Source organism: Lontra canadensis, unplaced genomic scaffold (genome assembly GCF_010015895.1).
Source record: "Lontra canadensis isolate GAN:19392208 unplaced genomic scaffold, GSC_riverotter_1.0 scaffold35, whole genome shotgun sequence".
NCBI lineage: Eukaryota > Metazoa > Chordata > Mammalia > Carnivora > Mustelidae > Lontra > Lontra canadensis.
In genome coordinates, this window is record NW_022631029.1 from 11,175,420 (window position 1) to 11,190,526 (window position 15,107).

The 15,107-nt window shown below is 41.8% G+C and overlaps 1 protein-coding gene and 1 long non-coding RNA gene across 3 annotated transcripts in view; both read right to left on the minus strand.

The window, feature by feature from the left end:
- LOC116873977 overlaps positions 1-3,605 on the minus strand; it is a 7,643-nt gene extending 4,038 nt beyond the window's left edge. The window contains exon 1 of the long non-coding RNA XR_004383917.1: positions 3,380-3,605. This is a non-coding gene — a long non-coding RNA (uncharacterized LOC116873977). The remainder of the gene's footprint in view (positions 1-3,379) is intronic.
- DCP1A (decapping mRNA 1A) overlaps positions 1-15,107 on the minus strand; it is a 54,417-nt gene that overhangs the window by 10,333 nt on the left and 28,977 nt on the right. For both annotated transcript variants that reach the window (XM_032868306.1, XM_032868307.1), the window contains 3 exons: positions 14,627-14,693; positions 9,560-9,698; positions 5,244-5,357 (listed from right to left, as the gene is read on the minus strand). In XM_032868306.1, coding sequence (XP_032724197.1) covers positions 5,244-5,357; positions 9,560-9,698; positions 14,627-14,693 — 320 coding nt within the window. The remainder of the gene's footprint in view (positions 1-5,243; positions 5,358-9,559; positions 9,699-14,626; positions 14,694-15,107) is intronic.

Here is a 15,107-nt window from a genome sequence, read left to right on the forward strand (position 1 = left end):
AAAAAAAAAAAAAAAAAAAAAAAAAAAGAAAGAAAAAAAAGAAAGAATGAGTAAACAACAGGACCTGGGGAATATTCAACATGAAATATACCTTGGGCTTCAAAACATGGCAATTATTCAGGTAGTAATTTTCACCTGTCCAATGGAACATAATTCAACTTTTGAAAAATTAAAATTACCTGCATGTATACTTGGAATGTTTTTACACTTTAAAAAAAGGTATTTCTAATGGTTTAAAATTGACTTCACATTAAAAAATGAATCCATATGGGAAAGCCCTGAACCCTGACTGCAAAAGCAGCAGAAAGTTCCCAAATTTCTCCACTGGGGCCTCCCTCTAACTTCTGCCCAGCCAGAAATAGTCTCAGACTTTCTCTGGAATAGGATGCATGGTAGGGCATTAGGGTTTCAGGGGAATCTCACATAAGAAGGGACAGATGAAGTTATGACGGCAAGCAGAGAAGCCAGACAGAACACTCACCGAGTGGGAGGCCCTAGGCTAAGCACTTCACATGCATTACTCTTCTGATCAGTGAGGGCCACACTGTTATCACTGCCATCTTGCAGGTGACACCCAAGTACAACAGAACCAGAGTCAACCTAGTTCTCATGATAAGTCCATGTTCTTAATCATTATGCCCCGAACTGACTGATATATTAATATATTCCAGGTGAATTAATCAACTGGATGGTGAAAATGACTTCTAGAAAACAGAGGTATATCAACAGCTTGAATAACTGAGGGGCAGCTACAGGTCAGAATGTACTCACTTTTAGAAATACGTATCACTGGCTGAATCAGTCATAAGAGGGAAGTGAACAAAGCATGCTTCTCCACACAAAAGCTTTATAGTCTCTGCATCTGAGAGGACCCCTCTCTCCCTTCTCCACCCACGACCAGAAAAACTGCTAGGCTGCTCTAGTAGTTGGCCTTACTTATTCATGGATTTGTCTTCCCTCATCCATAGAAAAGGTGAATTTTATTCTTCCCTTGTCTGAATTCTGTGTTTTGCAATGCTTCACTTCTATCAAGCGTTAGTCTGACCATTCCCCTTGCGAAATGGAATTCAGGGAGCAACAGTGTATGGTGCACAACAAAATTCTAGGCTTCACACTGCTCCTTCACCCTACAGCTCTCACCAGTTAGGGAATTTCCTATTTCTGTCTCGATCTACAGTGTCCACGTCAGATTTCCTATCTGGTCAGTGTATTGGGCACACCAGAAGCTATGTTTTTGTTTTTGTTTTTTTTTAAGAATTTACTTATTTATTTGAGAGAGATAGCATGAGCAGGGGAAGGGCAGAGGGAGAAGGAGAAGCAGACTCCCTGCTGAGCAGGGAGCCCAACATGGGGCTCGATCCCAGGACTCCAAGATCATGACCTGCGCTGAAATCAGATGCTTAACTGACTGAGCCACCCAGGCGCCCCTATGTCCCTATGTATTATTCTTAACTCCAGGAACCCCCCCCCGCCAATTTATATATATCTATATATAATGTACTAGGTAAATAGTCCCAAGGGAATTTTAGCAAGTGAATTATGGAACTGAAATGGAATTTAATCCGTGAAGAGTTGACGGCATTACTCCCTCCGCAGCACCAGATGGCAGTGTTGCCCAACAAGTGTACTATCTGTGTGCAGGGCTGCTGATGGCTTTAAGATAATTTTAGTCAAACACATGGCTTCTGACATTATCCAGATTCCAATATTCTACAAAGTTCTGTCACTGTGGCTTAGAAAATGGACTTTCAGAGGGATGTGCGAATGAAGGTGCTCCTCAGAGGGTCTAATTCTCTGTGTGTCCACTTCAATCCCGTGTGTCCACAGATCTGTCACTGGTGCTTTTGCTGGAAGGCCAAGCACGCACAGCTCATCACTCCCTTCATCTTTCAACAGACAGTGTTTTATGGCTCTTAAGGCATTCTTCCGGGTCCACTTCTTCACCGCCCCATCTGTTGTTAACTTGGCTTGAAAGCTTATTACACAAAGTCTTTAATGTATAATACAATAGAATCTGTGCATGAAAATAACTATCCTTAAACTTAATGACTACGATTCCTTTTAGGTGCAGTTAGCCTATTTGTGACAAATGAACTCAGTTGTTCTTGCTTTTAAGACAGTGGAAATTCTGTATCTCTTTATCTGGGTGGTGGTTACAACGTTTAAAAGTTACATCTTTAGAAAGTTATAAGGTTTACACTTGAGATTTGAATTTGTTTACTATGTGTTAATTATACACCAGTAAGAAAATGCTCATATCCTAAAGCAGCCAGATTTTTACAAAATTACCCTGGGTCTCACTTTTCACACACACACAATAATGATATTAATGCTAGCTTCATCTCACGGTTATATAATTTCTGTGTGAAGAGCTATTTTCTGTACAATAAAAATGATGCTAACACCAGGTGCCACGGGACTTAAGAAACAAAGCTAAGGGTATTCTGTCTGTTTTCATTTGCCTGGAAATTTCTGCATAGTTACTGTTTCCTCTCTGCCTTTCTTTCCCTGGCCGTGGCCACAGGTATTGCTCCAACCTGCTCCCATGCCCATTTAGGCAAGAAGAGCGCGGCCTGGCACCTGCCAGACTCTCGAGAGACAAGGCTGCTCTGCCGCAGTGCTGATGCCAGACTCCAGATACTGGGCTCGGCATTGGCAACATTTTTGTCTGTCTTTTCAGAAAGCAGGCACTGATTCCCCAAGCCTAATTTTAACTATAATATGGATCTGTAATAGGAAACCTCTTCTATCCCAAGGTTTGTGTTCTAAATGGTTCTCTGGGTCTTGGATCTGTTCCTTCATTTGGTTCTCATAGTCGCTCTGGGAGTTAGGCAGCACAAGAATCCTTAATCCCAGGACTCAGAAAGGAAAGGGGAAGTGACTCATGAATCAAAGAGGGGATGTGTCTGGCCCAGTGAACACTCGGGCTGATACACCAGACAAGAAGGAACACAGGGATGCTATTCCTTCTCTCCCTCAACATTTATTTTGTAAAAATTAGATGTTACATAGCACAACTGTTAACATACGTTTGACCTTCAGAACTCTAAATTCAAATACAGTAAAAATGGAGCATGGGAATGCAGTATAAAAAATCTGGCTTGGGGCGCCTGGGTGGCTCAGTGGGTTAAAGCCTCTGCCTTCGGCTCAAGTCATGATCCCAGGGTCCTGGGATCGAGCCTCACATCTGGCTCTCTGCTCTGTGGGGAGCCTGTTCCTCCTCTCTCTCTGCCTGCTTGTGATCTCTGTCTAATAAATAAATAAAATCTAAAAAAAAAAACACAAAAAAAACCCTGGCTTAAATTATCACCTAAATACTTAAAAACATTATGGATACATTGCTGATGGGAATGTTAATGACACATCATCTCTGGAAAACTCTATGGCAGTTTCTTAATAAACTAACAAATGGTATTACCAAGTGACCCACATTTGCATGCCTACCATTTTCCCCAGAGAAATGGAAATCTGTGTACAAACACCTGTGCACAAGTGTTCAAAAACCTGTGCACAAATGTTCACAGAAGGTTTACTCGCAATAGCTAAAAACTGAAAACAACCCAGATGTTCTTTCAACAGGCAAAGGTTAGAAATGGTTAAACAAATCTTGGTATTCCTACATGACTGGGCGGCAGAATTTTATTAACACACTACTGATGAACCCAATAATTTCAATGACATCTCCGGGAATCATGCTGAGTGAAGAAAGACACTCCCAAAAGGCTATATATTATATAATTCCATTTATGTAACTTTCTTGAAATGACATTATAGAATGGGGGACAGACTAGTGGCTGCCAGGGCTAGGGATGGGAGGAGGGGAAAGGCAGGAAGGTGTGACGGGGAGTCAATAAAAGGGCAACACGAAAGACCCTTGTGTTGATGTAAGTCTTTGGGATCTTGACCATTGGGGTGGATACACAGAGCTATGCAGGACATTAAATCACACAGAGATACATACATGCACATACACACAGAAATGAATGTGAAGACAACTGAGCAAATGTGAACCACATGGGCAGACTTTGTCAATATCCTGGCTGTGATGCTGTACTTTACTCTGCAAGCTGTCGTCAGTGTGGAATGGGTAAAGGGTATGTGGGATCTGTCTGTATTATTTTTTGTAATTGCACGTTTATCTGTAATTATCTCAAAGTAAAAAGATTAGTTAAAAAACTATGGGTTTTGGGGTGCCTGGGTGGCTCAGTCAGTTAAGTGGTTGCCTTCAGTTCAGGTCATGATCCCAGGGTCCTAGGATCGAGTCCCACATCAGGCTCCCTGCTCAGCAGAGAGCCTGCTTCTCCCTCTCTCTCTGCCTGCAGCTCTGCCTACTTGTGCTCTCTGTCAAATAAATAAATAAAATCTTAAAAAACAAAAAACAAAACCATGGGTTTTACACTTGGTATCTGTTCATTTACCAAGTCATCAGCTATAAAGAAAACTAATTCAGTCAACAAACATGATAGATGCTAGGTGTTGAAAATATGGCAATGAACAAGACAGGCAAAACCGTTTGTCCCTATGGAGCTTACACTTAGGTGGGGAGGAGACACAGTATGCCCAGTAAAGAGTATCACAAACCTTGATAGCTGGTGAAGCCATAGGGAGAAAATAAGATAGAGGACAGCAGTAAGGCAGGATTGTTCCTTCAAACAGGGTGACCAGACAAGGCTTCACCCGTATGGAGGACACTTGAGACTTGAAAGAAGAAAGGGAGCAAACCCTGTCTGGGAGGAAAGTATTCGACACAATGGGAACAGCAAGTGCAAAGGCCTGTCCTGAGGCAGGGGTGAGTCTGGCAAATGCATGGAAAGGCAGAAGAGCCAACGAGGCTGGGGCCAAGTGAGCAAGGCAGAGAGAGAAGATGAGGCAGGGGTTGGGGGCCAGAGCAGGTCGGGCCTGGGGGACCACTGGCATGGCTGATTCAGTGAGAGGGGGTACCACTGGATGTTTTAAGCAGAGGAACACCATAATCTCACTTAGGTCAAATCAGGGTTACTCTGGCGGCTCGGTGAAGAAGAGGTAAGAGGGTGGTAAGGACAAAAGTTCTACAACCAGAGTGGGGGCTTCTGCAAAATCCAGACGGAAAGACAGGACAAATGATAGAAGTGGACGTTAGCATGTTGCTGGTATGCACCTTCACAGATAAATGACAAATCATATAATACCGTGTTAACATCCTTCCAAAATACTACTCTGTGTTTTGTTACCATGGACAAAGCTAAGGCTTTAGTTGTACAGACCTTATCTTGTGACCCCGATGGCATCTCTTCTAGAGTCTCGGTGCTTCCCAGATTGGAGAGCTGACTACTTGGCTGTAACCCAGGGCTGGAGATATTGGAGTCGCCCATCTGATTCTGTAATTAAAAGAAAAGTATATCATGTGAAAACTTTGCTATTATTTGGCTAGCAAAACATCATATGTACTAACCTATCAAAATTAACATGTACCCGGGCTGAAGTTTGGAGCTTTTTTTTTTTTTTTTTTTTTAAATCTAGTCTCTTGAGAGTGCTCTAAACGGTCTGTGGTGTCTGTTTTGACATGGGTAATATGTAACTCAAATATAACTTTAGTTTCTACAGTGTGTAATTCCACATCCATCTAGTGATCTTTTTTAGGCTTTTCTCTTTTTCTTTTCCTTTTCTTTTTTTTTAGCACAGTGTTAGGCACTCCAATGTTAAAAGAATGGCTAAGAGGCATTTTTTTTTTTTCTATTCAAATGACTTAATCCTTATTTCAGAACATCTTTTACTCAGTGTTTCCCAGTTACCTAGAGGTGAAAGAGTGTGGGAAAGCCTGTGAAGTACCTTTTGGAAACATCTAGTACTGAAGTAGCGGACAATTCTCCAGGTCACACAGTGCCCATGAGGTAGTGTGGCCACCAGACAGTCCTACAGCATTACTGACTACATTCCCGTGCGGTACTGTTCATCCCTGGGACTCACTCGTTTTCTATCTGGCAGCCTATACCTCTTAACCCCCTTCAACTATTTCACCTGCTTATCAAACGGCTTCATCTCCCACCACCTCTTTATGCAACACCACCATCATCCTGTATCAACACATTATGGAGAATGCCTGGAATTAAACTGTATCAGAGAAAAGCTCAAAACACTGCTCACAGCAAGTTCTCAGAACAAAGATATAAAATGCTCAGAAGCATTTTTAAAATTGAGTTTGCACATAAAAATCCCAGCTTATTATTTTCAGGGAGAGGCTGGATACCTTGGCAACAACCAGCCAGAGCTGAGCTGCAGGTGACCCTCTGATGCCGGGCCAGGCTCTGTCTGCATCGGGTCCGCCCTGACCCGCTGCACATGCTCCCGTGGCCCATGTGGTTTGGGGGGCAGCTGAGTCTCCTATATTTACTCAACATGAGCTACAAGATGGGTTATGCTTTGAAAGGTCTCTGGAACTTCAGACATTTTTTCATACATGTGCAGGACTGTTCTTGGAAAGTTTCCTGAGTATGCTAATGACACTCTAGTATTTGTATGGATTGGGGGAAGTGGACAATCAAAAACTTTCTTGAGGTTAATTTTACAGTATTTGGTAAAAACCTTAAAAATGTCAAAATCCACAGCACATACCCTCCCCAAAGACTGACGAATCACAGACCTGTACCCCTGAAACAAGTAACACATTATATGTTAAAAAAAAAAAAAAAAGTCAAAATCCTTTGATCTACCAATTCCATTTCAAGTAATTTACCTTAAAAGAAAATGTCCAACATGAAGACTTAGCTACAGGATATATTTCTGAGTTCTTAAGAGAATCACAAAAAACCCCCAGCGTATTGTTTATGTAAGGCATGGAAGGAAAAATATGCAGCTATTAATATCACTGTTCTCTTTTTCAAAGACTTTTCATTCTACCAAAAGCAATCTCGCAAGAATTCCCTGTGAGAGGAACAGCTACTGTCACAAAGACATTGCTCTTTGGGAAAAAAACTAGTTATGAAAGAGTTAATAAAATAGACTTTTAAAACTAGTTAATAAAAGTAGTGTAGAGAAATGTACCACACACACTGGGACATATTTATACATACTTTTGGAAGGATACATAATCAAGTATTATCAGTAATTATTTCTAGGTGGTGGGACTGTGTCTTTTTCTTCTCTAATCTTTAAATATAAAATACAAACAACCCCACAAAAATCTAGGATAATTTCTGTGGTTAGAAGCAACGCAACAAGGAGCAACTGTAAAAAACTGTGGGCTTAGCTATCTTTCTTTACGTTAAAAAAGGTAAGTTGGTTGAAACAAACCATGGGACTGCCAGGGAGGTGTTTACTATAGACTGTTCTTATCTCCAAGCAGTTTCTATTATAAATCCTTTACCCCAAAATCTGGAATTTCATTCATTGCATGACACACAGTGGATGGGGGAGTTTTAGGATTGGGAGCACATCCCATTGCTGAGGTGTGGTTTGTACCCTGCCCTTGACTCTGTCAATCTAAGTCTCTACCTAAAGATAAACGAAGGAGCCATCTGGAACCGTGCCACAGCTGAGAGCGTGCATGCAAACACCGAGATATGAATTCATGGGTCACTGCTAATACCAAGCCCATTTGGTGAGATGACAGGCAAGTGCAGATAAGAAACAAAACTGTTCTTTCAGGAAGCTCTGTCTATGTACAGATAGTTTTCAAAAACAGAAATAATGCGTCATAAAGTAATTACCAAAGATTTGACTAAGTTCCCAAAGGTTTTAGTTTTAGAGATCATTTTATTGATCCCACACCATGGGAACATTTTCTTTACAACAGTTATTTGCTACGGTGCTCCCCATATTCCTACTTTCACAATGTGTATTAACCAGGAATCAGGTCAGATTTTCAGACTGCCTGCTTGACCTCAAGTTCCTTGACAGCTCTGTGTACAAAAACTAAGCTTCCGTTCCTCTTTCATTTTGTGGCCACTCTCTCCTTAGCCTGAGGAGTAGGCTGGGGCACCTTCTAGAATGCCAGCTCTGGTGTACGGGCCCGACACTTTCTGTCCTGTGTGACAGCACGGTGACCTAGTCATCACTACGTATGCGCCACGGAGACCTGGGTTTATTAGTTACCTGTTATCAGAACACAGAAAAGCCTCTACAAAAACTGAAAGAGGCATCTGTGTAGATAATCCAGATCTTATTAAGGATATGAGGGGATCTGGGGGGAATATAAGGTGACCTGCAAGTACAAAAAGTGATTCTTAAAATTTATTCTCATCCAGTTCCCTAGACATCAATGAATCTACTACAGAGATGACTGCTTTTCCTATATTAATTTTCACAGATCCAGAAAGTCCTCCTAATTCTCTATGAGACACTGAGGCATTTGGTATAACTTGAAACTTCTCATGGACTCCACTGTATACTTCTCCACACCGGAAATGGGCCTTCCTTTGGTGTCTAAATAGAACTTCCTTTGTCAGAGGAAACTCCCTTCCAGAGCACTACTTCCAAAGTTTGCTTCCTAAACTAGATTTTTGAGATGCAAAGGGGAGTATGTGAAAAATGGTCCTGTGGTTAAATTAACTTGGGAATTTATTATAGGACCTCTCAGAGTCTTGAGCATTGCTAAGCCCCATGAAGAAGGGGGAGGAGGAGCCATGTAAACAATGTTTCCTTAACTCACTTGACCAACTGGAACCTTTCCGTAAGGATCACTTGCTAACCATGTATAGGCTACTGTTAGAGCAGAACCGTTTGGGAAATATACCAGAGAGTGGTTTTCATACCTTATTCCTTAAACTTTGGGTGAGATGAGGATTATACAAAAAATGAAAGAAAGTACTTAACGAAATACGAGTAAAGAGTAAGGTGACAATTACAATTCCATGGCAACAAAGTGCCGCAGTGGGAACCTTCAGTCCTGCTCCTAGGAAGCGTGGGGCTCTGAAGTGCCCACGTCAAGCAAAAAGCCAGGATAGTTCCAAAGCCACATGTGCAGTTTGAAGACCACTAAGGAAATATGCACTGCTTGACACACAGTAGACAGTTCGTAAGTGTGTATTAAATAAATTAACAAATGTACTGCAACTTCCATTTTATTCAACCTGGGGAGGAAATGTTATGATTTAACTTTTAAACTAACACACAAAAGAGAAGAAAAAAAAAAAAAGAATTCTAGAAAAGCTTCACATGTGGGTAAAATCTAAATGCTGCTTATTAAAGGCCATGAACCCACCACTAATTAGAGACCATAAATATACCCTTTAGTATTAGCAGGTGCAAATGATCAGACTACATAAATTCCTAAGCCCTAGCAAAGACTGCAGGGGTGAACAAGAGGCAAGAAGCTTTTTCAGAACTACCTGTTGCAGGCTAACTTCTGCACCCTGAAACCATTTTCTCCCATAGTAATGACAGAAAAAGAACATTCTACACTTTCATGCCAACTCAAGGACTCTGAGATAAGCAAATTTCTTTCCCTGTCTTTTGGGCTAGAAACAGTAGGATGCACTTTCTTTTTGGACTAATTCTCTCTTCCGGCCTTGAGGTAACTTCTGCAGTACATGAGACCCTGGCAGGACTCCTCCCCTCTGGGTCCTCCCAGTCAGCATCTCACCCTCTCATATTCATCCTTGGCTCTGCTTAGCATCTCCAGGATGTCGATGGGCCTGTGGTCACTGCAGCCGTTGGCCTGGCTGGGACTCTGCTTGTCCCGAGCAGCTTGCTGGGACCGCCGTGTCTCCTCTTCTACAACACTAGTGGAAGAGAAACAGGTTTCAGAAAGACTTCTTTAGACAAAACCTGACCCATGAACTCTCCTGGTGCTCATCTTCTCAGGAAATGGAAAGAACATCATAGGATACACAGCCCTCCCAATACAAACGCAGGGCCTCGGTTACCTCATCCTGGGACTACGTGACTGACCGCTTCACCAGCTCATGCACAGCAATGCCGACTGATGGTGTCTCACTGTTAGGAAAGAAGTATGGAATCTCTTCTAGCATTGGTGGGAGCAGTAAGTTAAAAAAGACAAAATTATTTCTTCCTCTTTTTTGAAGTCTCTCAGACTCAGTCAAGTACCAGGTAGAGTACATTTTCAGATGGACATGCCAGCAAGACAAAGGCAGGCTGCAGAGCTGAGGAGCCCACTGTGCAAATTTTGTACCGACACCGGACTACCGAAGAGGGAGAGGACCTTCTTGAGAAGAGAGGTCTCAGGGAATCTTCAAAGGTTTCCCTTATTCTCTTCTTAGAAATCACTGAGTGGGTGGTTGAGGTCAGGGTGATTGTGGCAATGCTCTTTATTCTGATTGGTGCTTACGCTAATTCTGCACTTGAAAATACATAAAGCGAGAAAAGTTGAAGGTTAAGAACGCCACTGATAGGGTCTTTTTAAAGTTCATTTAGGTTTTAATCCCAGCTTTACTGAACAGGCTTATCAGCCACAGGTTATTATGGGCACAGACCCAGCTTGATAACTGTATGAACTGAGAACCTTCTGGATAGTGATAAGGATAGGCAATAAAATAATTTAGGAGCAAAAGTTTTGAGTTTTGTTTGTTTTTGAATAACTGGAGTAGGACAAGAACAGGCTGCTCAGTGTATGTTCACTACATTAAGAAAGCCTGCCTAGGAGCTCCCATTAATGTGTGTGGGATGGTTCTTGTATTTGAAAACATTACACAATACTAAACAGAGCCTTTATTTTTTAAACAGCAGAATCATTCGCAGTTTTTAACATGCTAACATGTATTATGATTCTCCAAGAAGGGTGGGCTTATAAATTTTCCCAAGTTTATTTGACCATAGAATCTTCTCCTGAGGTGGGATTTGTTTGGAAAATGCTACTTTAAGATAACGTCATTTCTCTATCTAGAGTCTAATAGCTCTGAATAGGATGACAGGTCAATTTTATTTTTTTAAAAGATTTTATTTATTTGACAGAGCGAGAGAGCACAAGCAGGGAGAGGGAAAAGCAGGGTCCCCACTGAGCAGGAGGCTGATGTGGGGTTCAATCCCAGGATCTGGGATCATGACCTGAACTGAAGGCAGACACTTAACTGACTGAGCCACCCAGGAGACCCTGGGATGATTATTTCTAAAATGAATGTACAATCATAGACTTTACAGTAGAGTGAAAGAAGACCTGTATGTGATATGAGGATCTGACCAATTAGAATCAATATTGTTTCTTTTATATTCATACTGGGAAAGGAAGATTGTATTGTCACAGCTGTGGGGTCTGCTGCAAAGGAAAAGAAGACTGGATAGACATATTGGTTATTTCTTGATGGTGGGTCACAAGCAATTTCACTTTCCTTTTTTGCACTTTTCTTCATTTGCCATAATTAACAGGTGCTCCTTTAATAATCAGGAGAAAAAAAGATTGCTATTTCAAGTGACTTGTATTTACAATCAGTTATAGGCTGCACTGGTCTGAATCCACCTTTTCTCAGGACTCTGGTCATGCAGCCTATTTCTCCTACCTCCTGCCATGCTGCCTGGCTTGCCCAGGCTGGCACTCCTCTTCTCCCTGACCTGGACAGGATCTGTAATTTTGATTCGAAAGAAGAACATTTTTTTTTTCTTTCCCTTTTTTTCCTTTCTTTTCCCTCCCTCCCTTCCTTCTTTCCTTCTTCTCTCTCTTTCTAAATAAACTTTATGCCCAAATAGAGCCTGAACTCCTGACCCTGAGATCAAGAGTAGCGTACTCTACTGACTGAGCCAGCCAGGCATCCCCAAAGGGAAGAACACTTCTAGCAGTCACCACTGCTCACCGGTGGAACAGGCTACCTTACAAAGCTCACCACTGCTGTAAGCAGAAGCTATCCAGATGATGGAAGGGACAGGAATGATGCTTGGACTATGAAAGGCCTTTTCCAATCCAAACTCTGTGAGGAACACCCCTGCCTCTCGCCCTTCTCTCAAATATGCTCCAAGCCTATCTGTAAAATCAGGAATAAAGCTTACTTCCACGAGTTCCCCAAATCTCATAGCCTATATAAACAAGTGTTTATTGTTTTTTTTTTTTAAAGATTTTTATTTATTTATTTGACAGACAGAGATCACAAGTAGGCAGAGAGGCAGGCAGAGAGAGGAAGGGAAGCAGGCTCCCTGCCGAGCAGAGAGCCTGATGTGGGGCTTGAACCCAGGACCCTGGGATCATGACCTGAGCCGAAGGCAGCGGTTTTAACCCACTGAGCCACCCAGGCGCCCTGTTTTGTTTTTTTTTTAAAGATTTTATTTTTTTATTTATTTGACAGAGATCACAAGTAGGCAGAGAGGCAGGCAGAGAGAGAGGAGGAAGCAGGCTCCCTGCTGAACAGAGAGCCCGATGTGGGGCTCGATCCCAGGACCCTGGGACCATGACCTGAGCCGAAGGCAGAGGCTTTAACCCACTGAGCCACCCAGGCGCCCCAAGTGTTTATTGTTAAGAAAAGTTTCTGGCAGAGTAGATTTCCTCTTTAGGAGAGTCAGCATTTCCTAAGTTTAGTGGATTTTCAACTTTGCCACTGACTAGAGAGGATTTCCAAATTCGGATACAGTACAGGTCTAGAAGTTTGCTTGTTCTCCCACACAGCTTCTCAGTTTCTACAAACATCTTTTGGAATACGTCAATTTCTTTACTTGGAGAATTGTTACCATATTGTGGCTGTGGAACAGTGATTGAACAGGATGGGCACCGACAAGCACAGTTATTGACACATAATATGTCCATCCCAGGGTCACCTGTGTTTCTGGTTGGCAGAGATGATATTCTGAAATATGTGGCAAAGAGTGGCTGTACACAGGCAAAGTCAGAGCAAGGAAAGATAAAGTAGTCTTTTTTTATCTTTGGTGACCAGAACACCATTTATCACAAAGTTAATGTTAACATATAAGGTATTCTCTTTGGCCATAAATAGGTCAGACACTTAGAACTCTTTATCAACAGTTTCATGAGGGCACTCTAATCACTTTCAATACCTCCCCCGCTTCTAGTAAAATCAGCTGAAAGCATAAGCAAATGGGTCTCTTTGGGGCATTTCTTATGAAAGAACCCGAAGGCTCTTCTTTTCCCTTCTGGTTTTTGTTTCTACTTTCTCTCCCTATTTTGGTTCCATACAATATTTTCAGATAGGCCTTCAGTCTTCTGCCTCATTTACCTGACGTCTTATATGAGGGTTATCAATGGCCCTGATAGTTTATAAAAAAAGCTCAAATTGCTTTCCTGTAAATAGCTATTAAAGCTAAAAGAGACACAGTTCTCACTTGGGGACCCCCCCCCAAAGCTCTCAATCTGCAGGAGACAGTCTATATATTAATATATTCCAAAGTTTGGATATTTAAGGAAAATATTCTGGATTTCAGAATAACCAAGACTCAGCAAATCTGTGTCTTCTAAGTAATTAGAAGTAGAGTGCCTTTGCTGTAACTTTCAAAACTACAAAAAAGTAGTCATCAAATAAGCAAATGGCTTTGTAAAAAACAATTTTAATTAATTAATTTCCTGAGAAAAAGTGTTGTAAAAAGAAAGTGTGGTTCACGTTTTCAAGCCTGAGGGATCCAAGTTCATTTGGATCACTGTCTGCAGGGGTGTGTGCCCAGAGTAATAAACATGGCCACCCCATGAGCTCACAGCCAAGCAAACAAAGCAGGAGGCTGACGAACATCCCATCAGGACATGTGAGTGGTCCTGGATTAAAATGTCACCATAGCCATGTGTGCTTTTTGTAAAATGCAAATATACCTGGAACTGAGGTTTGGGAGCTAATTATTTACTTACACATTTACAGAAATTAGTGTAAAATTGGCCTGTTTTAACATGCTAAAAATGAAGACTGTTTTCTTCTAAAGATGTAGGTAAGAACCTTGGAGGAGAGCAAAGGGAATTCTGATTGGACAGAGGGGGCTCCACATCTCTGAGGAGATTCAGGTAAAAACTGTGTGAGGGAAACACAGGTGAGCCAGAACACAGTGCCCGCTGCAACGCTCTGCCCAGAGCCGTGTTTTACCGTGGGCACCCTGAGCACCAGTATCTTGGGCTCCCAGAATGCAGACTAGCAGTGTCAGCAGCACAGGTAAGCCAGGCGGCTCCCAAGGGCTGGCCTGAGAAAGAACAGGGAGTCCCCCTTCAGCACATTAATTCAATGAAATTACTCTCCCAATTCCAAGATTCTGACATAGAAAACATTTACTGGAATACAACCTGGTGGTGAACTAGGGACTACTAAACCTAAAATTGGTATGAAGACAAAGTTCACTTGAGGAAAGCATGAGCAGGAGTTCTCCACCAGCCACTGAACGTGGCACCACTTGTCAGAGCGGAAACCTGGAGGGAGCCTGCAATAAAAGTCCTTTAGTAAAGCCCCTGCAGCTGATGGGAAGGCTGTGCCCTGGGTGTCAATGGTATCCTCTGGGGTTAGGCAGTCTGACAGCCCTAAGCACATCACCCAACCTAATGTACAAATAAAGAAAAAGACTAGAAGGAAACGGACTAAAACCCTGACAATGGAGTAGTAGGATTACAGATGATTCTAGAGTTCTCTAAGGTTTTCTGCCTCTAACAAACTTTGACAATAAGCAGGATATCAGGAAAGAAATAAATGAGTTAGTAGACTCAGGAACAAAGAGAAGGGTTAAAGTCATTTCTTCATCTCTCATATATCACTAATCGAATCTACGTTGTGATATAAATACTTACTCGGCCATGAGTTTGGCTATGCGGTGACAGTCATTCTTGTCGTAAAACCAGATGCTGTATATCGACACTTGAAAAACAAAGGAGAGAAAAAGATGAGGGGAAATGAGGTTTCAACATTTGGGTGTATATAAGTACTACATTATCACCATGGAATGTCACAGAATTTACCACGAAACCCTCAGATTGTTAGGAGTTCCTCTAAAGAAAAAAAAAAGCCTCTCCCCTAAACTGTTTAATAAAATTATTAATAAAATTAGGATAGGCAAAATATCCAGATGAAAACTGAAAGCTTGTTTTTGGGCGGGATTACTAGATCTCACTGAGTCCAAGGAGCCACTAAGTGCAAGCAGCACCATTATTTTATGTATTATCGAGAAAGAAAAACACCACCAGTTAAATTCTAACATTGATGTAAGATGAATTCCAAATGGATATCAAAATATGAAAAAAAAAGTGTCTTAGTTATTGAAAACCCAGTTTA